At 41.6% G+C, this 27,162-nt stretch overlaps 1 protein-coding gene across 1 annotated transcript in view; it reads right to left on the bottom strand.

Annotated features, from left to right (window-relative positions):
* Nucleotides 1–26,097, bottom strand: part of LOC149274888 (EF-hand calcium-binding domain-containing protein 6-like) — a 35,760-nt gene extending 9,663 nt beyond the window's left edge. The window contains exons 1-18 of the mRNA XM_089505168.1: nt 25,897–26,097; nt 25,486–25,636; nt 25,094–25,314; nt 24,098–24,198; nt 20,310–20,381; nt 16,460–16,604; nt 16,251–16,387; nt 14,452–14,560; nt 9,524–9,672; nt 8,771–8,881; nt 8,600–8,609; nt 8,048–8,218; nt 6,318–6,478; nt 4,760–4,930; nt 4,226–4,397; nt 1,836–1,950; nt 1,405–1,538; nt 53–288 (exon numbers count right to left, since the gene is read on the bottom strand). Coding sequence (XP_089361294.1) covers nt 53–288; nt 1,405–1,538; nt 1,836–1,950; nt 4,226–4,397; nt 4,760–4,930; nt 6,318–6,478; nt 8,048–8,218; nt 8,600–8,609; nt 8,771–8,881; nt 9,524–9,672; nt 14,452–14,560; nt 16,251–16,387; nt 16,460–16,604; nt 20,310–20,381; nt 24,098–24,198; nt 25,094–25,314; nt 25,486–25,636; nt 25,897–26,097 — 2,567 coding nt within the window. The remainder of the gene's footprint in view (nt 1–52; nt 289–1,404; nt 1,539–1,835; nt 1,951–4,225; nt 4,398–4,759; nt 4,931–6,317; nt 6,479–8,047; nt 8,219–8,599; nt 8,610–8,770; nt 8,882–9,523; nt 9,673–14,451; nt 14,561–16,250; nt 16,388–16,459; nt 16,605–20,309; nt 20,382–24,097; nt 24,199–25,093; nt 25,315–25,485; nt 25,637–25,896) is intronic.
* Nucleotides 26,098–27,162: the final 1,065 nt, after the last annotated feature.

Genomic DNA, 27,162 nt, shown 5'->3' with positions numbered 1-27,162 from the left:
CGGTGGCCAGATTATGGGGTGGGGGTCTGCGAGGCTGAGGTTTTTAACCCACCTGTAGAATGAGTTCAGCCACGGGGGGCCGTCGTCCTTCTCCTGCCTTTGCACCAACTTTAAGAATTCCACGTAGTTTAAAGTTGAATTGAGATTCAGCCCGAGAAGGCCCAGCAGCCTCTCAAACTCCTTCTGCGTCAAGACGAACATGAAGCTGTCGAGCAGGCGGCGGAGGTCGTGCATGGAAACGATGCCGTCACGGTTACCGTCTATTTTATAAAAGGCCGAATACGAGTCCTGGGGGGGGCGAGAGAAGCGGGGGTGAGAGAGACGGGGGTGAGAGAGACGCGGGGGTGAGAGACGCTGGGAACAAGACATGCGGGGAGAGAGAGGGATGGGGGGTGAGAGAGACGCGGGGAGCAAGAGACGCGGGGGAGCGAGACGTGGCCCGGTGACAGGTGAGACAGGTAAACTATACATCGTATCACATACCCAGTGGCAGGGCCCAGGGCCGCTGGCGGAAGGAGCTGGGATCCCCATCATACTAACCCAACCCAGGCATAGCAGGGTTTGGGCAACTCGCGCCGTTTAATCGGTTCCGACCGTTATGATTGAGCTTCCCGCGCTCAACCTGGGATATCGAGAAAATATGGCCTGGTTACGGCCCTTGGGGGCCTGGAGTTTGACACTCCTGCTCAAGGAGAAATGCATCTGGCTTGAGGAAGTTTTACTTTACTGAGAGTGGTAGGTAAGCGGAACAGCCTCCCAGCAGAAGTGGTAGGGGTAATACAGCGAGGGTATTAAACATGCATGGGATAGACATCCGGCTCCTGAATCTAAGACGAGACCAACGACTGATTAAGGTTTGAGTCTTTACAGCAGGAGAAACGGGCGACTAGACGGGGGCCGGATGGGGCCGCTCTCACATTATATGTTTATTATGATATATCGCGGCTCTGTCTCGGGTCTTATAAAAGATCTAGAAGAGGCAGAGAGCGGTGATGGGGGGGAGAGCGGTTTTGAAGTCTTCCCGGCGCATGGTGTGTGAAGTCCGCACCTTTAATAACACAGCCTGCGTTCAAAGAGCTCCGAGTGAGTGACGGGGGCCGTAGCGGGAGCTTCGCTGGGACGTGGGGGGGGGGGTGGTGTCTCTGATCTCTGTATAGGGTTTGGGTGCGTTTGCTGTGAATTCGGTCGAGCAGCAGGGAGCGGGAGGGATTTTTACATATTATTATTATTATATTATTACTGAACGACCAGCATTTCTTAAAGAAAAGGGGGACCAATCAGCAAAAATCAGCAACCTATCAGCACGAGAGATAACGTAACGGGGAGGAATAATCCCGCAGATCTGTGACGCTTAGACCGCGATGTTCTGTGGGGAGACGCGGAACGCGCGGGGGGGGCGCCCACCTCGTAACCTTCGTGCAGTTTCTCGGCCAATTGGCTCAGACATTCCTCCGCCTTGGTGTAGTGAAACCTCGTCCGGTTCACGCGGTGACTTGGGCTGTTCTGTAAGACGTCCCCCGGTCCCTCGCCTGTAGGGACTGTCCAGAAAAAGACAATTTTAATAACTTTTCTCTTTAAATGATTAATTCAAATATCAATATTTGTATATTAATGAAAATAAAGCCAATTAATATAAATTAAAGCAGAACATTTTTTTTTTCCATTATCAGTAAAAACTGCCCATATGTTAAAGTACTTTTAAGCGTTTCGGGTTTTTTAAATGAGGGTCTCTTGAGATTAAAACATTGTACTTATTATTTTTGTTCACTTGCAATTTACTAAAATTTATGTATATGAAAAAAAAAGGATTTGAATATCATTTTTGTCTGGGGTACCTTGAAATAACGACACGAAGTCTAAGTAGCCGAGTCCTTCTCCGGTGAATCCCAGTTTCTCGGCGAGTTCGTCAAACTGGTCGTCGTCTAGATGGATTCTGTGATCTTCCAGAACCTGCGGGATTCAAGCCACAAATTAAAGGGAGATTACAAAATATTACAAATATCATTACAAAAAAATGTGATTCTAATTATTCTCTCGATGTCTCCAGAAATTCTGTCCGATTACGTCTCCCCGTCTCCTCTGCTTCTTCTCTCATCTCTTCAGGTTCTTCTGTCTTCTTTCTTCGCCCGCTTCTTCCCGGTATCAGCTCCATTATTCGGGTACTTCGACAAAAGGGCGGAGCCGACGCGCACACCTTCTCCCCTGATTGGAGGAACGAGGGAAAGGCTGTCCCTGTGGCTCCGCCCCTTTTGTGGAAGTATTCAGAGAGGTCAGACTATTGCAGACGATTAACGGAGAAAGAGAAGCATTTCTGCCCCTCTCTATCTCCACAAATCTCTCTGTATTGTTTTTATTTACCTCCGCAAAAGGGCGGAGCCATGGAGCGCACAACGGGGACAGCCTCTTCCCTTCCTCCAATCAGGGGAGACCGGAGTGTGCGGAGGCTCCTCCCTCTCCTCGTGGAAGTACCCGGATAATGGAGCTGATACCGGACGAAGTAAGAAGATTGAGAAGAAGGTAGGGAGGCATTGTGAGAGAATGAATGAGAGCAAGTGAATTAGAGTGTGAGAGTGAATGAGACGCGAAGCTGAGGTCTGAATAAAAGACGACCTCGTTTATAAGACAAGGTCCTATTTTCAGATTATTTTTTTCATTGTTTTAGGATCAAGCAAATAATTGATTAGGAAAATGCAATTAAATTTGTTCTAAAATAAAATATTTTGGAAATACGGAACGTGTGGCTTTAAGAGAAAAGTTATCAGATCTGTCAATAAAAAGCATTTCCAATTTCCGCAGAGCGCGAGTATGTTAATGATCTGAAGGATTTCTCCGAGGAGAAGGAGCTTCTGTCAAAAAAAACGACGCCACGGGGATCCACGGAATTCTGAAACTTTGTTTCTTTCAAAAAAGTTCCGTTCTGGGCCCCCCGGGAAAAAATCTGGTTTCCAGAGGAGTCTCTTGGGAAGAAATTACCGACGTAACTCAGAAGTGACGGATAGAACTGGAGGAATAATTTCGCCGGATTTAGCTGATAAGCGACAGCTGGAATCGAAATTTTTTCCACCGAACTTGACAGCTTTTTTTTTTTTTTTTTTTAAATTCATCAAATCTCGATAAATCTTTTTCCTGAAAAGCTGTCTCCTTCTGTCTCGATAACGTATGAAATGTGTCAGCCTTTCTACACAGACGTCAATGATACGGAAGGTGACATCTAAACATTATAGATCGTCGGAAACTGAAAGCGATTCAGTCTGAGATCCAAATATTATTTTTTTTAAAAAGCAACATTTACCAAAATCTAGAAAAATCTCTGACTATATTCTAAAATATATTTATATTTTTTAATATTGTAATATTTTTTATTTAACTACAGTTGAGATTTTAATTAGAAAAAGCCATAATATAATATCCTGCCAGCAGATCGGCCCTGCCGGCCCCCGTCTAATCGTCCATTCCATCTCAGCCGCTGATCCTCCGTTAGATTCTGGTCTCTTGAAAGGGTTAAACGTACATCCAGCATGCGAAGGGTAACGCAGTAACGTATTTCGCAGATACCCTCATTTATTATGTGCGTTAATTACTGTGTTGCTCGCGGGGGGACGCGTTAATAGACAAGAGATTCCATTAACAGGTTAACAGAGAGCTCGCCGTGATACGGAGTCTCGCCTGCCATCGCCCGGCGCGTGCTCGCGGAACGCGTCGTCGCCTTATTACTGTTATACATTAGAATTAGACGGATCTGACAAACGGCACGCTGGTGGGAATCGGACCCGTCGCTGGCGCCTTGGCAGCATCTCTGCAGAAGTGGCAGATAGTTGTTACATTTTAACCCTTCATAAGCCAGGCCAGTGAGAACAGCACTGTGTCTTATTAATTTATATGGAGCGGCGCTGTACAATGGACATCCGCATCTCAGTTTGGACGGAACCAAAATGAACACTTAATTGCCAGGTGACAAAAAAAAAAAAAAAAAAAGTGGACACCGGTCTCATATAGGAAAGAGGAGGAGGACATGCTTCATTTTGTGAGTTACTGGAAAGGACATGCGAGTTCAGATTGAACTCGCATGACCTCGACTGAAACTTGCAAAAACGTGAGGTCAAGCGCAAGTTGTTTTGCGAGTGTTAGTATTGGAGGTCATGCGACTGGAGTTAACCCTTAAAACACCTTCTTGGTAATATTTATTCCAGATAGGATCTAAGATGTAAATAATTGTGTTTCTCACCTTCCTGAAATCTGCCTTTGTCACTTTTCCATTTCTCTGCTTTTTGCAGGCGAGGAAACTGTCTTTGGTGGCAAATTCTTGAATATTCATAGACTCCTTCAGCTTCTCGATGACACCATCCACGGTGATCTTCCTGATCAGATGATTGGCTTGGTGATCAATCTCTTTCATTCTGCCACAGAGAGAGACATTGTTAGAGGGAGACTGCAGTGACCTCTACAACAGTCAAGGTATGTTAGAATAATTGAGAACAATGTAGATCAGTCCCATCCGGCCCCCGTCTGCTGTAAAGACTCAAACCTTAATCAGTCATTGGTCTCGTCTTAGATTCAGGAGCCGTATGTCTATCCCATGCATGTTTAACCCCCTCACTGTATTACCCTCTACCACTTCTGCTGGGAAGGCTGCTTCCTGTATCTACTACCCTCTCTGTACACATTATACTGCTTCGGTTATTGACAGTGTAAGGTGTGATGTCTGGAGTTTGGTTGCATGTGACAGATCTGAAGGTGAGTGATTTGGAAGATGATTTACCTGTTGGAGAGGTCCGTCTGCCTGAACTCCTCTCTGCACTGACTCTCATTGAAGATATTGGTGCTGACGCCATTAATGTCCTCGGCGTGCGACAAGACGATGCCCATGTTCTGCAGGAACTCTGGGTATGCAATGTACTGGCAAGAATCGTCCCCATACCGCTCATAAATTCTAGGAAAAAAAAGGTTAAATATTTCTTTACATTTACATTTTCTCCTAAGGACCAAAAAATGTGCAAAACGCGTTTACACAAAACCTATGTTTTGGGAATAATTCACAATTTTCAATAATGGCAAAAAAATCTGAATACAAACTCAGAGCAAAGATAAGGACATGGATAATTCAACAGAGTAGATTCCAGTTTTGAGGATCTGTGGGGTTTGATCCAAAGCCAACACAAAGTGATGCAGATTAAGGGTCCTGCTTTTTTATTATTATTGGTATCAATATAGGACTAATGAAAGTCTATGAAGGAACGGAGTTATTACTGTATACAGCGCCGGGGTTATTACTGTATACAGCGCTGGGGGTATATTACTGTATACAGCGCTGGGGGGTTATATTACTGTATACAGCGCTGGGGGTTATATTACTGTATACAGCGCCGGGGTTATTACTGTATACAGCGCTGGGGGTATATTACTGTATACAGCGCTGGGGGGTTATATTACTGTATACAGCGCTGGGGGGTTATATTACTGTATACAGTGCTGGGGGTTATATTACTGTATACAGCGCTGGGGGGTTATTACTGTATACAGCGCTGGGGGGTTATATTACTGTATACAGCGCTGGGGGGTTGTATTACTGTATACAGCGCTGGGGGTTATATTACTGTATACAGCGCTGGGGGTTATATTACTGTATACAGCGCTGGGGGTTATATTACTGTATACAGCGCTGGGGGGTTATATTACTTTATACAGCGCTGGGGGGTTATATTACTTTATACAGCGCTGGGGGGTTATATTACTGTATACAGCGCTGGGGGTTATATTACTGTATACAGCGCTGGGGGTTATATTACTGTATACAGCGCTGGGGGTTATATTACTGTATACAGCGCTGGGGGTTATATTACTGTATACAGCGCTGGGGGTTATATTACTGTATACAGCGCTGGGGGTTATATTAATGTATACAGCGCTGGGGGGTTATATTACTGTATACAGCGCTGGGGGGTTATATTACTGTATACAGCGCTGGGGGGTTATATTACTGTATACAGCGCTGGGGGTTATATTACTGTATACAGCGCTGGGGGATTATATTACTGTATACAGCGCTGGGGGGTTATATTACTGTATACAGCGCTGGGGGTTATATTACTGTATACAGCGCTGGGGTTATTACTGTATACAGCGCTGGGGGTTATATTACTGTATACAGCGCTGGGGTTATATTACTGTATACAGCGCTGGGGTTATTACTGTATACAGCGCTGGGGGTTATATTACTGTATACAGCGCTGGGGTTATATTACTGTATACAGCACTGTGGTTTATGCTCGGGGAGAATTTCGTGATTTCTTTTCCATGGGTTTACGAGCGTTACGCACAGTTGGAGGTGTTCGCCGGATAATGCCGGGCAGTGCGTCTGCAGGATTGTTTTAAAATGTTCCCTGCTGATGATTCCCTGGTTTTTACTGTCGTACGTCTGCAAAGCTTTGGAGAAGCCCCTCCAGTTACTGGTGATTTTTTCACGCAGAATGTTTTCCATCTAACGGGGAAAGACAGAAAAACCGTGACGGGCAGATCCAACGACAAAATAATATTAACAGATTTCGTCAATAAAACGTTAACTATCAGTTAACGTCAGAGCAAGACAGGGAGTTAAAGAACAACTCTCATCACCCTCAGCTAGCCTACAACTGGCTGACATAATGAGCAACTTTATTATAACATATTTGCTAACCCTTTCAACCAATAGGAGCGCAAGAAAAGGCGTTAGATATGACGTAACATGTAAAATAGGGATGGAGCACAGAATGAGAACATGCGTGGGTACGTAGAACGCTCCTGTTATTGGAAACATAATTAATTTATATTTTTATTTTTAAGTTCTAAACACAGATATTCAGCCGTGTTGTATTTACAAGAATAAAAAAATAAATCTGAATTTTTCTGACATTTTCCATTAAAATATCGTTTTTGCATCTCATTTCTTTTTTTTCTTTTCTTTTTTTTTTTTATTGCTTCCCGAATAAAAAGATCTGTTTGTATCCTCCAAGCAAGCGATTCGCAGACTTGGGGGGGGAAGTAAAAGTTTGAGCCGGCTGGCGGAATAAATTAATTCTTATTTAAATGGTTTGATGTTCGTCTGCCGACTCTGCATTTTAAGTAGCGCTATTATGTTGTTAAAAAGATACAGAAACGTGGCAGAGCGATTTACATACAAACATGCTCTTTATCTACACGCCAATCATTAGCACACGCTAATCTGTAGGAATATTTATTTTTTTGTAATAAAAAAAAAGCAAACCAAATGAGTAAATAATAAAAAAAAATTACATTTGATTAAATCTATTTCTGAGCTTGAATTATTTATATATATATATAAAAAATAATGATAATAATATTAATAAAATAATATTAAAAATATTAATATTAATAAAATAATAATAAAAATAATTAAAAATACATTCTTACATTATGACTGATTATACCTATCTACATTTTATTTAAAAATTTTGCTGAATTAGTGACAGATACTCACTGCGTCCCATGACACTTGGACTGGGATTTCCCGCATTACCTGCCTTTTATTATTTAACCATTTATGACCTGTCTAAAGAAAGAAAGAAAAGACGTTTGTGACCACAAAAAGAAATTAATATTTAAGCCGAAAAAAATAATCCTTTGGCGGTTCCGAAATATTCATTGCATATGCATCCCGTTCAATGTACATCTAATTTTCTGTATAATATTATTCATTTTGAAGCAACGGTTTAGGATGGGCGCAAAGTTTTATCTCCTTTACTCCACCTCGAGAAACTGGTAACAATATAATTCCTTGTAATTTGATACATTGTATTTTAGAACTTTTTCTACTTTATACGCTCAAAAAAATGAATTACAAAGTGTGAGCAGCGATAGAAACCTAGATTTCCCCTGCATGTTTAAATCCCCTCACTGTATTAGCCTCTACCACTTCTGCTGGGAGGCTCTTCTCGTGGCAAGAGCCTTTAAGGGACTATCTGGCATTGACTGCGATTATCAGGGATAGAAAGCGGGGAGCCTGAGCGGTACCCGAAATCGGGATTGATAGTCAGCGGGGAGCGCCACGTACCACAGATTCCTTCTCCTCGAACAGGTCCAGGAACTGGTGGTAGCTGATGAATCCGGTGTGCTCGGGGTCCAAGACGATCATTAACTCTTTAAACTGCGCATCCGTGATCCGGAACAGCATGCAGTCCACGATCCGCCGCAGCTCCTTCCTGCTGACCTTTCCGTCGCGCCCCTGATACACACAAACATGAAAGTGCTTCCCGGCCGCTCCGACCAAACGTATTTTATTGCTATTTATTTTAAATCAAATGTGGGTTTAGTGAAAGATTTCAAACGGCCGACCGCCCGGATCCCACTGTGAGGCTGTTCCGTGTATCTACCACCCTCTCAGAAAAGTAAAACCTCATTACATTCTGTCTAAGCCTCTGACCCTCTAGTTGTAGATTCACAGCTCTTTTATACTGACACATAAAACGGGTCTCAATCGGTAATGAGTATCTACCTCATCCAGCACTAGAAATGCTTCCTTCAGGGAATGGTAGGACTCCTGCAGATGATTCCGTAGTTTATGAAGAATATGATCGGTTGGAAAAGTCACGCTCGTTCCTCTCACCGGATTGACCCTGAAACACAAAGAGTGTTCAGATCCGGCCCCGGGATTTACCGAGATCCGGATTCAAATAAACCCTCGATCCACACATTACAGGGTGGAAAGCATGGGCCGGGATAGTAAAGGGTTAAACGGCACGGAAGGCACCCGTTTTAGGTGGGACGTGCCACTTACTTGTGATTGGGTCTAATGGGCAGAGTCTGCCCGTTCTCGATAGGCTGCGGCTCCTGGAAAGCTTTCAGAAACCGTTCCCATTGGATACTGCCTGGGGATTTAAATCCAAGCCTAAGAACAAAGAGAAAGAATAATCAATATTCTAATTTATCTATACAGTATACAGGGGGGTGGCTCGCTGATTTATCTATACATTATACAGGGGCCGGTCACTGATTTATCTATACATTATACAGGGGCCGGCTCGCTGATTTATCTATACATTATACAGGGGCCGGCTCGCTGATTTATCTATACATTATACAGGGGGCCGGTCACTGATTTATCTATACATTATACAGGGGGGCGGCTCGCTGATTTATCTATACATTATACAGGGGGGCGGCTCGCTGATTTATCTATAACATTATACAGGGGCCAGTCAATGATTTATCTATACAGTATACAGGGGGCCGGTCACTGATTTATCTATACATTATACAGGGGGGCGGCTCGCTGATTTATCTATATATTATACAGGGGGCCGGCTCGCTGATTTATCTATACATTATACAGGGGGCCGGTCACTGATTTATCTATACATTATACAGGGGCCGGTCACTGATTTATCTATACATTATACAGGGGTCCGGCTCGCTGATTTACCTATACATTATACAGGGCCGGCTTGCTGATTTACCTATACATTATAACCGTTGGATGGCCTTTTCCGGTCCGTCATATTTATTGAGTATTTAAGACATCGATTCTTACCTGTTCATCAACTCAAGGAACGCTCCATTTGGTAATTGGAAAATAAAGTTATTAAGCACTGATTTTAAGTCATCCAGAGCGATGTATCCGCTGTCGGCTGCATCAAAAGTTCTGAAAGCCTTAACGAGACTCGAGTACGAAGCAGGGATCTGTAAAAAATTTAATTATGCAAAGAATATGTTTAGAAAAACGTACATTTACAGTTTGTTCCCTCCCCTTTTCTATTATTCCATGTCAATACAATTCTCTCCGATAACCCAACGCATTTTACAGAGAAAGCTATAATTTAAGACTAAAGAATCAGAAGATTAGATGGAATGGAAGATAGTTTTACTTCTGAGAGGGTGGTAGATAAGTGGAACAGCCTCCCAGCAGAAGTGGTAGAGGGTAATACAGCGAGGGGATTAAACATGCATGGGATAGACATACGGCTCCTGAATCTAAGACGAGACCAACGACTGATTAAGGTTTGAGTCTTTACGGCAGGAAAAGCCATTAAAATGTAGATATGGTTTTGAAACAAATACCTTAAAAAAACATTTTTTATACATTTTATTTATATCCTTAAAGAATAAGTCTAACTGAATGAAAATGCAATGTTTGCCCCGTACGAGTGCATTGTATGTGATGGAATATTCAGATTCGTGGTATTGTATACTCATTGGCTGTTGCTATGGTAATGCATTGTTCCACATAATAAAAAAAAAAGAAAAAACACTGCACGGCAATCTGTTATAGAATTATGATGATTTCTACCCAGAAGAAATCTATTCAGTCAGTTAAATGGAAAATTGTGGAAAAACGGAAAACATGGAAATGTTTGAAACAAGTGCTTTAACCCCTTCGTGACAAAGGCTGATTTTACTTTTTGTACCCTTCGTGACAATGGCCGTTTTAACATTTCTGCGCTGCTCGTGTTTAGCTGTAATTTTCTTCTTTCCCGTTTACTGAACCCACACACATTAGATATTGTTTTTTTCAGGACAAGAAGGGCTTTCTTTAGATGACATTGTTTTGATTGTATCATATTATTTACTATTAAAAAAAGTATAAAATATGGTGAAAAATTTTGAAAAAAATGACTGTTTCTAACTTTTAGTTGAAAAATCTTTTACTCATCTATAAAAGGTAATAAAAAAACCTGCTAAATAGATTCTACTATTTGTCCTGAGTTTAGAAATACCCAATGTTTTTATGTTTTTTTGCTTTTTTCTGCACGTTATGGAGCAATAAGTACAGGTACCGTTTTGCTATTTCAAAGCCATTTTTTCCAAATCTGGTAATTCTTCCCCCCATGTGCCATTTCGGGTATCTTTGAAGCCGGCCAATGCAATTTACCCCATCAAGTCATATATTTTTGAAAACTAGACAGCCCAGGGTATTCCAAATGCTGGTATTTTAACCCTTTCCAAGCACTTATTCTACCATCAGCCTTTGTCAAACTTTATGGTAGTAATTTTTTTGCATTTGTTTTTTCACACACATTTTACTTTAGGTATAAATAAACAGGTTCTGGTATATGTCACTATCAAAAAACACCCCAATATGTGTTTAGCAACATCTCCTGAGTACAGCGATACCTCACATGAATGATTTTGCCTGGCTGTTTGGGGGCAAAAGGGCCACATTTGGGGCATGCACATTTTTCAATGTTGCACTTTGGCATTTGGGGATCCACTGCCCATGCCCTATTTGGTACATCTTTGAGCCGGGCCATTTCAGTATGCCCAACAAAACCATATATTTTTGAAAACTAGACACCCCAGGGTATTTTAAATGCTGGTATTTTAACTCTTTGCATGCACACATTTTACCACCAGCATTTTTTTAAAGTTTGCAGTAGTATTTTTGTGTGTGTATTTTTCCCACACACACCTACTTTATGTATGAATTTACAGCTCCTGGTATATGCCGCTGTCACACGACACCCCAATATGTGTTCAGCAACATCTCCTGAGTACAGTGATACCCCACATGCATGGGTTTGTCATTTTTGGGGGGAACTAAAAGGCCACATTTGGTACGTGTGCATTTTTCTAATTGGAAATTAGATGTGTGGCCATCCTTCCCCCCGTGTTAATTGGGACCTTGTTGAACCCGGCCAATTCAATTTACCCCATCAAATCATACATTTTTTAAAAGTAGACACCCCATGGGCATTTAATATGCCAGTATTTTAACTCTTTCCATGCGAGAATTGTTTTAAGCTAATATGCTAATTTTAGGACTTGCTCACAAAAATATATTTTTTATATATATATTTTTTTTTTGCCTTTTTTTTTTTTAACATTTTTTTTCAACTTGAAGGTTCCCCTGATAGTGACATCAGTGGGAAATTATTTTTACATTTTACTGTTTTTTTACTATTTTTTTTCTAATTATTATTAATTTTATTTTATTTTTAATTTATTTTTTCTAATCACACTGTGATTAGAAAGCTGAGCTCCATTGACTTGCATGGTTGAATGCAGTACCTATATTCAACCTGCAAGTGGAGCCAGAGTTCTCTAGAGGGTCTGGAGACCGTCTAGCGAACTTTTTAGACTTTATTGTTTCTGTATTGAATTTTCCCGGACCGCCGCCATCTTGCAGATGGCGAAGATCACCGGCAGCTGCGGCTGTGACCGCTCTCCGGAGCGGTCACAGCCCATCCAAAGGTAAGTGTTTGGTGGCGCTTGATGCCTCCTGATCGAGGCATTCCAGCGACACCATTTAAGTTTAGGAGGCGATCGTTGATCGCCTCCTAAACGCTTTTAAAACGGGCGTCCGCCGCCATACAAAGTATGGCGGATGTTGACGCCCCGGGGAGGGGCCAGAGATGGCCCCTTTGTGCCGATAATGGCGTTGCTGAATGCCTCGAGGTCGAGGCATTAGAGCAACGCCGTTTCGGTGCAGAAAGCGAAAATAGACCGCTTTCTGCACCCGTTTAATGACGTGCCGGTCCTGGCACGTCATTTGTCGTTATCGACATGAATTTCCGTGACGTACCCGGACCGGCAATTGTCATCAAGGGGTTAAAGTCGCCGAGATCGGATAACACTCTTCATTACGGAGACAGGAGCCTCAACGCCATAAAATAAATGACAGCGGTAATTAAAACATCCTTCCGGCATCGTTTATTTTTGGGGAAATTAAAAAGGAACTGATCATTTTTAAGATAGCAAACTAATATTTTTTTGGGGGGGGGGTATAAAATAATTCAATAATACGCGTCAATAAAAAAAAATGTTGTTGGGACTGCCCTGGTAAATTCTGGACTATTGGTTGCTATTCTTCAGCGAAGATATAGATTGCCTCCCAATCCAGAACACAGCAAAAATAAATATTTTCCAGAATTTATAGGGTAAAAAAGGCCCAAATGTAGGCAATACCAACGCATTTTGCTGTCTGGTTGGTATTTAATATATATATTTTTTTATTAAATATTAAATTCATATTTTATTTAAAATAATAGTTAAAAGGATATAATTAAATTAATATCTAAAATGATATCATTAAATTAATATTCAAAATATGAATTGAGCCATTTCTTTTTTTTTTTTTTTACTTTTGTTCCCTTTGCTCGTGGTAATATATTTGAAAAATTAAAATTGTAATTTTTTCATTTATTTTATAAAAAAAACCACACAAATTGAAATATATTTTTACCGCTTTCCTAAAAGCTGCTTCCAGATCCTCGGCGGTGCATTCCTCCGCAGCGAGACCCCTGGACGAAGATGAGGGTCTCCAAACATTTTGCCTTTCCTTCTCCAACCGCACACTTTCCCAATTTAAGGCTAGAACGACATAGCAATATGCAAATTAGCACAATCATTAAACAGAAGAAAGATATAAGATAAAGATATGTGGGCCGGTCATTAATTAGTATTTAATTGCATGAAATGAAAATTAAAAACTGGGAAAAAAAATAAGTGGGGCTTGATTAATCTTTATAATATGTATATGTACCCCCCATGCCGATTGTCATGCGGTCCGGGCGAGCGTCGCTATCAACAATGTAATATTGTAATCATAACAATAAATCATCATAGGGCATTTTTAGGAGAAAAAAAATCTTGTTTTTATGGGGGGGGTATGAAATGATTTTTTTTAAATATTATTTTGGCTATTACTATATTAAAGCCAATATTTATAGTTTATATTAATATATATTTATATAATTAATATAAATATATACATTTTCTATAATATATAGATTTATTAAATTCCATTTTTTATTTTATTATTTTTTGTATTAAATATTTTTGTTATCATCTTGTGTTTTATATTTAAAGAAATGGGTAAAAACAACAAAACGTAGTTATTTAAATAAGGAAAAGCTATTTTTTTTGTGGCTGTAGAACATGATGATGTAATCGTTACCCGTGTTTGGTTGCATTATGGTTTAACTCAAATAATAAAAAAGGTAAAACTTTAATTAAAGCAAAAAGGAGCTTATGGAATATGATCTATGAATTCGCACTTACGTCATCATTAAAGGGTTAACCGTTCCTGTTGTGGCATCCGGTGAATGCAGCAAGAAAACGGCAAAGTCCATAAAGATTACAAAAAAACCATTCAAATGCCCCAAATTTCACCAGAAAATAACTGTAAGCTAAGATGTTCCGTATCTTATATATTTATGTATAGCGACAGCCTTAGCAGATCGAGCATTTTATTGTTTCCTCTGATTGCTTAATCATATAAATCATATAATCTATAGAATATAGAATATAATAGAAAAGCAACGTCGGAGAAGCTTTTTTCAGTTTCTATGGCAACAACCTATCAGCAGCGCGTTTATTCGTCACATGACAAATAAGTGTTCCCGGCAGAATTATGAATGGAAATACATTTCACATGATTAAAGGATTATTTCTGGGAAGGGTTTGAGGGGTTTTCTTCCTGTTTTCAAATAATTTTGGTTAAATACACTTGCCCTCGGCTACTGTTTCTTTCACGGGCTGGCTGTGGGCTTCGGAATTCAGCCCGAGGTTTCTCAGCATCTCTCTGTAATCCAGGGTGTTCCCTTTCCCGACGCAGTACTGATTCCAGAACCTGTCATCGCAAAACAAGATTTTCCAGGGGGAAAAAAACAAGAATTCAGGAAAAAAATGCAAGAAGCAAAATGCATTCATAGCAAAAAAAAAATCAAACACAGAAATAAACTGATAAAAAAAAAAACTGGTTTCAGTAAATTTAGAGAAAGCTGTAAAAACAGACGCTGGGAACTGAAGCGGAACGCGACGGGAGCAGAATGACCCAGGATGCGCAAAAAAGGCAACTGCCCAAAATAAATCGTTAATCCTAATTAGGTCATAGGGCCCCATCCGGCCCCCGTCTAGTCGCCCGTTTCTCCTGCTGTAAAGACTCAAACCTTAAACAGTCGTTGGTCTCGTCTTAGATTCAGGAGCCGTATGTTTAAATCCCCTCGCTGTATTACCCTCTACCACTTCTGCTGGGAGGCTGTTCCACTTACCTACCACCCTCACAGTAAGGTAAAACTTCCTTCCATTCCGTCTCAGCCTCTGATGCTCTAGCGTTAGATTCTGGCTTCTAACTTTTCTCCTCCTTTGAAATAAACTTCTCTCCTGTACTTTGTTTAACCCTTTCATGCATTTAAATGTCTCTATCACATCCCCTCTCTCTGCACGACTTCCTGCTGCCCCCCAGCTCAGAGTAAGAGGGGACACTGCGCATGCACACAGAGATTTATATTCTGTTTATCTGACTGCTCCTCGTTCTCCGGCTCTCAGTATGGAAGCGTCTCTTTATTACAGCAATGAAAAGTAACTGCGTTTTTATTCTCGCTGTATGTGCGGCGCGCGGCTCGCTACGCGGTGCGACGGCTCGGGGGGAGCAGAGCCGCTGAGCAATAAAATCCCCCCCTCTTTTTATAAACTCTCTGCTATGATTTTTAGTACTTTAATTGAAAACCGCGCAGCCGTCCGATAATTTACCGCTTTATGTGAATTAGAGGGCTTTAAGCTGTTTGGAAATCGCGGTAAAGAATGTGAAGCTTTCTGCCAAATCCGACGCCGGGCAGGGTTATTGTCCACCGAATTCTCACTGCCGGTGAACCAGTCAGGCCGGCGCACATAAGGCTCCAACTCACAGGCTTATCACGTGGGGAAGAAGCCGCCGCGTTTCATATGATATTGGAAGATTTATCCCGATTGCCTTTAAAGGGACGCGACGGCCGCGATCTCTACGCGGTTATTAAATGATCTTAAAATAAAGTGACAGGCCGGAGAGAAACGGCTGAGGATTTATTTTATGGCAAAGAAACTGTAATAAAATATACGAGGCGACCGATCTAACTTGTAGCTTAAACTTGATCATCGATGTGATCTTGTTAAATTGCTGGAGCCCCTGACATAGGCATAGAACGGGGTCCCTGAGATTACTTGCATAGGCGTAGCCTGGGGTCCCTGAGAGCATTCACTTAGACAGAGCAGCGGGGGCCCCAAAGAGTACCGACAAAGCTCTGGGGTCCAAGAGAGTAGTGAGATAGACATAGCACTGGGGCCCCTGAGAGTCCTTGCATAGGTGTAGCACGGGGTACCTGAGAGCACTGACAGACATAGCACTGGGGCCCCTTAGAGCCCTTGCATAGGTGTAGCACGGGGCCCCTGAGAGCACCGACATAGATATAGCACTGGGGCCCCTGAGAGCAGTGACGCAGGGGCAGCACCAGGGGCCCTGGGATATGTGCTTAGTGATCAGTAGCCGGGATTCTGGAACTTACTTCTCATACTCCGCGTTCTTCATTTTGAAGCAGTGGCTCTCGAGGATCCGGCGCAGCTCGTGCTTCTGGATTTGGCCGTTTTGATTGTAATCAAACAGTCTGCAGGCGCGAACCACGTTTTTTAGGTTCTTTGAGATCTGTAAACATAGAAGAAATTCTCTGAATCAGGTCGTTGCTTCCAAAGTCTGACCTTCACAGTGAAAAAGTACCGTAAACATATTAACATTCCTGTAAACATCGGTAACATTCCCGTAAACATTAGTAATATTCCCGTAAACATCGGTGACATTCCCGTAAACATTAGTAATATTCCCGTAAACATCGGTGACATTCCCGTAAACATCAGTAACATTCCTGTAAACATATTAACATTTCTGTAAACATATTAACATTCCCGTAAACATCAGTAACATTCCCGTAAACATCGGTAATATTGCCGTAAACATCGGTGAGATTCCCATAAAGTTTATTATTTTTCTACACGATAATCTCATTATCTAAAGGTAAAACAGTTCATTTTGGGTTATGACGTGCGCTGGGGAGCTGGAATGTATCCGGATACCGCGTAGAGACCGTTACCGATGCAGCCCCCCCACGCGAACCAAAAAACCCATAAACACATAAAAAACGCGTTCGTTTTATTATTATTTTTTTGTTGTTCTTGTTTATGTTTTCTCTTGAAATTGTCATTCTCAAGAAAGGGACAGAAATGGATGAAACGGCACAGATGAGCCGTTATCAGGAGACATTCAGCGCTAAACGATCTGGAACGGAATAAGTATCGAGACGGCGAGGTTGTCCGCGTTGGCTGCTTTCCCGCGGCAGCGAAGCCTAACTTGTCTTTTTCTATTGACTCCATCTGTTTACGCTCTGCGGAGGATCGGCGCCCCGCTGCGCACACTTCCTATTTACCAGCTGGTAGCGCTGGATCCGTTCCAGGCTCTGGCACTTTGCCTAGAAACACAAACGGGGCTTTTAATACTTTGTTCGTCTCCCGTTTTTAATTAACTATAGAGTCCGGTACAACTAGACGGCGTACATAAAAATCAATGTGTTCAGTGCTAACCTTCTTAAACCCTGGCGGATCGGCCCCATCCGGCCCCCGTCTAGTCGCCCGTTTCTCCTGCTGTAAAGACTAAAACCTTAATCAGTCGTTGGTCTCGTCTTAGATTCAGGAGCCGTATGTCTATCCCATGCATGTTTAATACCCTCACTGTATTACTCTCTACCACTTCTGCTGGGAGGCTGTTCCTTTTGTCTATCACACTCTCCTTTCACAGACCTGTGGCCTTGTTATATCGCATATTGACATGTATCAATGCTGTTTTCTGTTGATCTGCGATACAATGTAAAGATATCCCCTTTCATACATCAATTAGTTGTTTTTTTTTTCTATTTTCGGTAGCTGAGACAAAAGGACAAAATCCTTCACCTAAACATTCGCGCCAGGCCCAGCCCTCTATATTTTTGCAAATTTTTTTTAAAAAAATGGATATTATAAATGTTTCAGACTCGTTTTTCAGATATAATAATATTGTTTAAAGAAAAAGTATTTTTTTGTCGATATTTTTTACCTAAACCTCAGGGAGTCATAGTTTTTTTTATTGAAGTCGTCGTGGAAACCTTTTTAAATGATGCCACACCGTCTCAGCGACTCGTCTGTGCCGGAATCTCGCAGTAATCCCTCCCGCGGAAATTCTTTTTATTTTTATTGTTTTGTAAAATAAAAGCGGCTCTAATTTGGCGCGGATATGATTAAAGGCCGTAATTTTGGAAAGACTTTTATTACACGCCAGGCAAAAATGATCAAAGCTTATGTAGACCTCTGGCAGGGAAGGGACCAACAATAACCCTTAAGATTTCAGGTTTTAATCATCCCCTCCGACACATGCAGGATTAGAGAACAGCGAGAGACGCTGGGCGGCGGATTGATACAATTACTACATCTCCACGCGGCCGACCAAAGTCGGAAATGGCACATTAACAGACACAGCCCAAAGTTCCCCACTACTCCCAGCTACTCCCAGACTCAAAATCCGTAGAAGATATTCTCTTAACTTTTAATTTCTGAAAAACAATAAAATAAGACAATTTCACTTATGCAATTCTGGGGTAACAGAAAAGCACTCCAAACCAATAGACAGAGGGACCAGGGGATGGACCGGTGGATGGACTAACGGATGTGTGGAGAGGGACCGGTGGATGGATGAACATGTGGAGTAGATGGAGGGACTAATGGATTGTCTGACAGAGGGACCAATGGATGGACAACTGGATGGATGCGTGGACAAAGGGACCAGTGGATGGGTGGATGGACTAAGGGGTGTGTAGAGGGGGAATGGTGGGTGGATGGACGGATAGGTGGATGGATGTACTAGCAGATGAATGGACAGAGGGACCAATGGATGGACAGGCGGATGGATGGACAAATAGATGAGTGGACAGAAGGTTCAGCCAATGGACATTGGACAGGTGGATGGATGGACTGGTTAATGGATGGACTGACGGATGAGTGGAGAGAGGGACCAATGGATGGAAGGGTGGATAGACATGTGGATGGATGAACGAATGTATGTGTGGACATAGGGACCAGTGGATGAACGAAGGACGGAGGGACAGATGGACGGATTGGTCGGCTCCTTGGATTATCACATGGATCTACAATTATTTTGACTCCACAGATCCCATAGACTGTAAACAGGGAGAACGGAATTAGCGTCTGTATTTTCAGAGGGGTAATCGGGGGTAAATGGCCAAGCGTAACTTTCAACCTTTGGTGTAACAGGGGCTCTAGAGAAAGAGTAGCATCCCATCAGCTCTCAGAATACACAAAAGCTTACAATCTATTATATAAAAGCACCCTCGTCAGACACTGGCTTGGCGACCGTCATCAACGGACAGACAGACAAACCGACAGGATACCTTCCAAGCAAACTCTACATCAAGCTGCTATAGGGAAAACATGTTTTAATTAGATGAAAACCCTGCCGCAGTATAACAAGATTATGCTACAATAACAAGGTTTCTTCTAATTACAATTTAATTGGCTGATCCTAATTAACCCAGCTTTAATTATCTGTAACTTGTCTGGGTATTTGTTAGTCTAAAGCCTCGATGCTAACGGCTTTTGTTTTTTGCATGAGGTTGAGAAATGTAATTTTCACGTTACGAAACTTTTATAAACAAGACACAGAAACTTGATAATCTGCGTATTAACCGTATTTATGCCCAAATAGTGCACATTGGATAGGTTACTCCTATTTAATGGGCTGTAATGGAGATGCCAGGTTATGATGTCATGTCCTATCAGCATAGGTTATGATGTCATGTAACAAGAGCATAGGTTATGATGTCATAAATATATATATTTCTTATTTTAACCATTTTAACATGGGGTTTATTCATAGAACTGAAAAATGCAGGATTCGGGGAAAATCCAGAAAAAAAAAACTCTGATATATTCTGTGCCATTCTTTGCGAGTGTACGAGGACCACTGACTGTGAAATCGTTGGTTCCACGAGAGCTTTGCCGCCAGAAGGTTTGTTAACAGTTAATCTGGATTCTCACCTTCAAAAATTAAAATGTGAAGAAAACGGGCAAAATCCTCCAATCTCAATTAAACACTTAAAGTGTCGCCTATTGGTGAGATAACGCAACGCGCGCTCACCGCGGACGCCGAGACGTCTCCTGCCTCACGCGCCCGCGAGCCATCTCTCCCGCAACGATGACAGCGACAGTTAACGCTAAAATATATATATTAACCCGTTAAACTCCAGGTAAATCCACACGACATTAAGAGTTATAATAATTAAAGAAATCTACTTTAATGTTGCATTGTATTGCAGTTATTTATTATATATATATAGTATATTATATATAATAAATATAATATTATAATTATTATTATTATATACTATATATACACACTATATATAGGGTCACACCGCACCTTATAAATTTTAAGGTTTCACGGGTGCAATCAGGGGCCGCCATCACAGCGGGTACAACCAGTAGGGGCCGGTTTGTTAATAAGTTTACTGGTTCTGTAAATCTCATACCGTACCATGTGTCTCAGCTGGGTCTCCAGTTCATTCAGGGTGAGAACCTGGTTTCCTTCGGCGAGACTCCACCTGAAAAAGAGACATATTCCCCAATTTAGGCGCCTGTCTAAAGAACCCGCCGAGACCTCTCGCTCGAAGTCTGCGTGCTGTGAAACCGAGGAGTTCCATCAGCCGCAGCTCTGTCGGTCGGAAGCAGCAGGGTGGTGGTGAGAGTAGAAAACACGCGGTATCATTTTATACTCCGCTTACAAAAAGTTTTATAGGAACCGATGATGAAGACGAATGTTACGCAGCGGGTGAACATCAAACTGGGAACCGCAAAATATAAATAAAATTCCCTTTATTGAAAATATTGTCCAGTTTCCAGCTCCGGAAACAAATTGATGGAGTTTTATAGAGCCTGTCGGATGCCAGAAAAAGTGGGAACGATGGTTTATGATTAAAGCTTCCCAAAAGAGGGTTTGTGTGTGTATATATATATATATATATATTTTTTTTTTTCTTTCTGTGCTATATAATAGAAATAAATAAATATATAAAGTGTCGCGCAAAAAGAAAAAAAAAAAAAAAAAAAAAAAAACCACAATTTAAAGATATAAAATTCACCAAAGTTGTGACACACACAGTGTATAATCCACCAGAAATATAATTGAAAACAATACTTATATCCTCAATTAAGTGGAATTGGCATCCAACCGTTTTCAAATGGAGGCTTGTTGACATATGAAAATCAAAAACAAATAATAATCATAGTGCTTTCTATATTATATCAGTGAAAGACTTCCCCCCCCAGGATAATATTGCACTCACGTAAGGTTGAGCAAAACAGCTTGCTCAAACTAGACAAGCGTTGTGGGATTTCTCTCCCAAGTTGTATCTCCTCCGTTGTTTACGTTTGAACCGTTTTCTGATCCATACAAATAGCGAAATGCAGATGGGGAGACAGGATATGTATTGCAAAAAGATTTATTTGCAGCAATAAAGTGCAATGTGCTCTTGAATTAAAGTCTCAAAGTATCGGAGTCCTCTTTGTAGCTCCAACCGGCGAGAAACAGCTCCCGGGTATAACGTCAAACACCTAACCTAGGTGTTTGACGTTATACCCGGGAGCTGTTTCTCGCCGGTTGGAGCTACAAAGAGGACTCCGATACTTTGAGACTTTAATTCAAGAGCACATTGCACTTTATTGCTGCAAATAAATCTTTTTGCAATACATATCCTGTCTCCCCATCTGCATTTCGCTATTTGTATGGATCAGAAAACGGTTCAAACGTAAACAACGGAGGAGATACAACTTGGGAGAGAAATCCCACAACGCTTGTCTAGTTTGAGCAAGCTGTTTTGCTCAACCTTACGTGAGTGCAATATTATCCTGGGGGGGGAAGTCTTTCACTGATATAATATAGAAAGCACTATGATTATTATTTGTTTTTGATTTTCATATGTCAACAAGCCTCCATTTGAAAACGGTTGGATGCCAATTCCACTTAATTGAGGATATAAGTATTGTTTTCAATTATATTTCTGGTGGATTATACACTGTGTGTGTCACAACTTTGGTGAATTTTATATCTTTAAATTGTGTTTTTTTTTTTTTTTTTTTTTTCTTTTTGCGCGACACTTTATATATTTATTTATTTTTTGGGTATAGGGGGTATACCTCTAGTGCTCGCAGCATCCACTTATTCTTTTGAGTAGTATTTACATTTTTTTGGAGCTATATATTCTTGTATACTTTAGCGCTTGATCACTATATAAATTATTAATAGAAATAAATGGCTATCATGAAAATCCTATCAGCTTTTCTGATGTTAAAAACAACCGTGAAAGCGTTGTAAATAATAACCTGCTTTGGTGACTAATAGCCAAGAGTCTAAAGTATGGGAGATATTCTTTAGACAGGTTTATTATATATGCATTAGATTTAACAGTAGGCACAGGGGTGGAGGCAATGCCCCCCACCGCAAAACCAGGGGCAAATCATCCTCTTGGGCAATCAGGTCCTCCGGTGCGTCAAAGATCAATGATCCCGTTACAAAGGGAGTACTGCCTCTGCGGAGCTTACAATCTAAGAAAAACAAACTGGCACGCGGCAGTCTCTGAAACGCTCGGCGTATTTGGGAGCAAAGACCAGACTTAAAGCCGCCTTTATATACGAGGCAAAGATAAGTATAAGAGAAGCCAGGGGCAGCGTGGTTTGGGGGTCCATGACGCTAAGCAGCCCCTAAATAACTACTCGCAGGTATAGGTAAGAGGAAGCTAATGAAACAGCGCAACGGAATCTGTGGGCACTATTCGGAAAGATCTGTGTTTAAAAGATAATTGGGGAAAGTCTTTTTAACATACAAAGAAATACGGAAAAAAGAGCATTCCCAGAATATCGGGTTTCACTAAATCCACGTTATTTGTCTGTCCAAAGCCAGATACAAAAGGCTTTTAATGTATTTGCCTTTTGTTGTTTGAAGGACAAATAACGGGTCCATAAATCGTTTCTCTAACACAATAATCTGTTGCTATGTTGTTGTGCCCTTGTGTCCTACTGAAAGGAATGTTTTGGTTCCCATTCAGACCGGTGCGCTGATACAAACTGCAATGTTCGTGGTTACATTGTATCCAGCGGGCAGGAGCCGTACGTGCCAAAGGCTTCTAGGCTTCATCAGGTGCGATTAGATTCCGGATCCTGGTTACAAACCCCACTGATCACAACAAAAGAGCGTCGCGTTTCCAGTAATGATGATGAGTTTATACTGGGAAGGAGGTTGGGCGAGCGCCCAGCATTCACACGGCTCAACGCGGATTAGTTATAGAGTGTGCCTGCCAGATACTGTATCTTTTTTGGGGGGGCCTTTTACAGAAAGGATCTCCTTACGCACAGGTGTGATGTATGGGGTTGAGGTCTATTCGCTAAATTGGGGATTGGCAAAAAAAAAAATGTAGGTCTGCTAACGCCAACTCGCAAAAAAACCCACTGGCAACCTGCATTCGCTCGCCTGAAACTTGCATAATGGGAACGCAAGCTGTTTAGCACGGGAGGGCATGCAAGTGCTGGAGAGTTTGCCGTAGCGTGATCAAGGCTTTAAAAAATGTCTATATCATCCTTTTTTTTCATTACACATTTTTTTTTTTTTATTAAAAAACCATGCAATTTACGCATATTAAATAATTTTTTTAAATGTTGGCTTGCGGCACTTAACAGCCTGTTTTACGATAAACTCTACTGTTCAAAAGTTTGGGGTCACTCAGCTGTTTTAATGAAAAACAAGGAAATTTCTGTCTGTAACATAAATGGAAAAAAGCCTTTTAAACTTAAACTTGGATCAGCGAACACAAAGTGCCATTGGGACACAGGAGTGATGGGAGTGATAAAGGCCATTGGAACACTGGAGTGATGGGAGTGATAAAGGGCCATTGGAACACAGGAGTGATGGGAGTGATAAAGGGCCTTTGGGACACAGGAGTGATGGGAGTGATAAAGGGCCATTGGGACACAGGAGTGATGGGAGTGATACATGGCCTATGAAGAGATTCCATTAAAAATCAGCTGTTTCCAGCTAGAATAGTCATTTACACATTAACCCCGTCTGTGCTGGGTTTCTGATCCATTTCATGTTATTTTAATGGACAAAACGTGCCTTCCTTTTGAAAACAAAGAGATTTCTAAGTGACCCCAAACCTTTGAACCATTGTGTAGATCACTCCTCCTATGTAGATGTTCCACGTTCATTGCGACGCTGGCGGTAACAAGAAGTGGTGGCATTAAGATAAATACCAGAATAAAGCCATACCTTCGTTTCACATTCTTGCTCTGGGGCGAGCGCCCGCCGGCTCGGTGGAACATTTCCAGGAACTTGAGATATGGAACGGCTCCGTTACCCAGGATGGGAATCTGCGGCAGCAAAATGGAACAATCTATTGATACCTTAATAGAAATTATATAAATACCAACCAAGCAAGAATATATGCTTTTCACATAAATTTTTTTTTACGAATTATAGTCTAGTTTGTGTTTTATAACTGAAATTGTATTACAAATATAGCAAAATAAATAAAAAAAGAATAGAATTTAATAAATGGATCACATCTGGCCGTTGCGTTTGATTGCCCGTTTATATTTTTGCACAAACATTTCTGTGCGCGTGATTGATCATCATAAATAAAGGATTATATGGAGGTTAACACCATCCATCCATGGGATTTTTATTCCTCGGCTAAGAGTGATAGGAGCAGATCTAATTGTAAACATAACGTGGATATAAAGAGGAGTGGAGAAGCTAGACTCAGGGGTGTTTCTATCTTATTTGCTGAGGGCTATGAGAATAATGGGAGTTACAGATGCAGATAAATTCTGTCTGTTAATCTGCCCGTTCTGCTGGCTCTAAGCCTTCAAACATTACTTGGTCCCTAGTCTTGTTTTATGATCAAGGAAGACCTATGCCTATTCCTTTGTATGAATTAAAAAGAGGCCACCATGGCTTTTCAGGGCGTTTCATGTGCAAACCCTCTGAACCGCATGTATTTAGTATAGAGAGGGTGGTAGATAAAAGGCACAGCCTCCCAGCAGAAGTGGTAGAAGGTAATACAGTGAGGGTATTAAACATGCATGGGATAGACATACGGCTCCTGAATCTAAGAAGAGACCAACGACTGATTAAGGTTTGAGTCTTTACAGCAGGAGAAACGGAGCGACTAGACGGGGGCCGGATGGGGCCGATCTGCCGGTGGGCTCTAGGTTTCTTGGGGGGAAAAAAAAAAAAAAAATCACACGTAAAATGGAAAATGACCTTTGCCAACAATGCATCAAACTGCGTCTGCGTTAACGGCAACACGAAGTTCCGAAGCACCCGGTAAAACTCTCCTTTTGTGACGGCGAAGCTCTGATCGGAGTCTAGAGTCATAAACGCGTTTCTTAAATCTTCCCCGATTTCGGTAACTCTCCACTGTAATATTTTTTCAACGTCCGATACGGAGAGGCTGGGATCCGGCGCGGAGATCACCGAAGAAACTGCAAATACCGTTAATAAGAAGGGAGAAGATAAGAAATACACAAATTGTTACAAAACAGACATTTTGCCAAAAAAAGGGTTAAAAAGGAACATTTGCGCTCCGCTCCAGCTCGTTATCCCTTTTTCATTTGACCGGAGACCTCGGGATTGAGCCGATTTGCGTTACGTACTTTGGGAAGATCTGACAGACGATGCGCTACTGCTGCGTGAGAGATATTTGCCCGGCGTAGACGGCGGCCGGCCAGCAAAGGTGATTCCTCGAGTCTGGGGGCGCAAGTCCTTGAAGCTCTCGGCACTCGTTACTCGGGAATGCATTGTATCCTAAATACAGAAATAAAAATTAAACAAATCTGCGTATAATTCCCGCTTCTCCCAATACAAACGATAATAAAAAAAAAATGATAACCTTTTAATTAAATGTCAATTAATTTCTGTCGGTTTTATTCCTTATTAACCATTTAAATGCCGGATTACCCACCTTAGAGGAAGGGGGTATTTCTCTCTTGTCTGCTGAGGGCTATGAGAGTGAGAATGAGTCTACAAACCCTCCGTCCCCGTCTGGGGTATTAAGGGGTAAATACCCGGTGGTAGGTACAGACGGTCAGGGGTATGCCACCTGTGCTGCCTGCCAGGGGGTGCTCCGTACCGGTGTCCAGGGTGCAGTCCGGGCTCCGCTGTCTCAGGTACCGGCAGCTTCCGGGGATGCTGTGTGTTTCAGTGACGCTGTTACCGCGGTAACCAAATCTGCCGCTGATTGGCCGAGACGGGCGCACGTGAAACATCTTCCCCACCCATTTGAGTTGGAGATGGAGGTGTGGCCAAGGGGGCGGAAGGGAAATGTGCGGCTGATCGAGGACAGATAGCGATCAATAACTGGTTAATAACTGATTAATAACTGGTTAATAACTGATCAATAACTGGTTAATAACTGATCAATAACTGGTTAATAACTGATCAATAACTGGTTAATAACTGGTTAACGGCAGATTTATAGCAGGATTTAAAATACTTTTAGGTCAATATCAAACGTTGTGATAATTCACCATAAAATCAGCAAATATATTAATATTTAAATAATATTTAATTTATATTCTGGGACATTCTAACTAAATGTGTGATTTGGGTTCATTGTTTATTATTATATCTGTGATAAACAGCACCAGGTTACATTATCATAAATTATTAGTATTACTATTATTTATTATTACTAATATTTATTATTACTATTATTAATTATTATTTATTATTACTAGTATTTTATTATTATTTATTCTTATTACAATTATTAATTATTATTATTACACCTAAATCCCCTGTTGCCCCTCTTTCTTGTCTGTTCTGTCCAACTAATTACCTGGCAGGAGTAGGAATCCTCCACTCCGACCACTCACAGCCAAAGCTGTAAAATGCACGTGGGTTACCAGCTAATACAGCCGCGCATTTCATACAAACCCACAACCCACTGGCAGATCGGCCCCATCCGGCCCCCGTCTGGTCGCCCGTTTCTCTTGCTGTAAAGACTCAGACCTTAATCAGTCGTTGGTCTCGTCTTAGATTCAGGAGCCGTATGTCTATCCCATGCATGTTTAAATCCCTTCGCTGTTTTACCCTCTACCACCTCTGCTGGGAGGCTGGTCCACATATCTACCACAAAGAAACACAAAGCAAAATGATGAATAATTGTTCTTGGATATTCCGTACAGAATAAAACTCAGTCCCATTCGTCCTGGAATGATGTTGCTCTCCGTAGCCAGCGCCCGCGTTATGATGCCGTCTGTAAAGATTGAGAAGTTTAATTTGCCCGAACCCCGGGACATCCGCTGCGTTTTCTAAGCTGTGATTTACAG

This window comes from Sceloporus occidentalis, unplaced genomic scaffold (genome assembly GCF_023333645.1).
Source record: "Sceloporus occidentalis isolate IW3139 unplaced genomic scaffold, rSceOcc1.0.p SCAF_313, whole genome shotgun sequence".
In the NCBI taxonomy this organism is placed as follows: Eukaryota; Metazoa; Chordata; class Lepidosauria; order Squamata; family Phrynosomatidae; genus Sceloporus; species Sceloporus occidentalis.
This window is presented reverse-complemented; position numbering and strand designations above follow the sequence as displayed.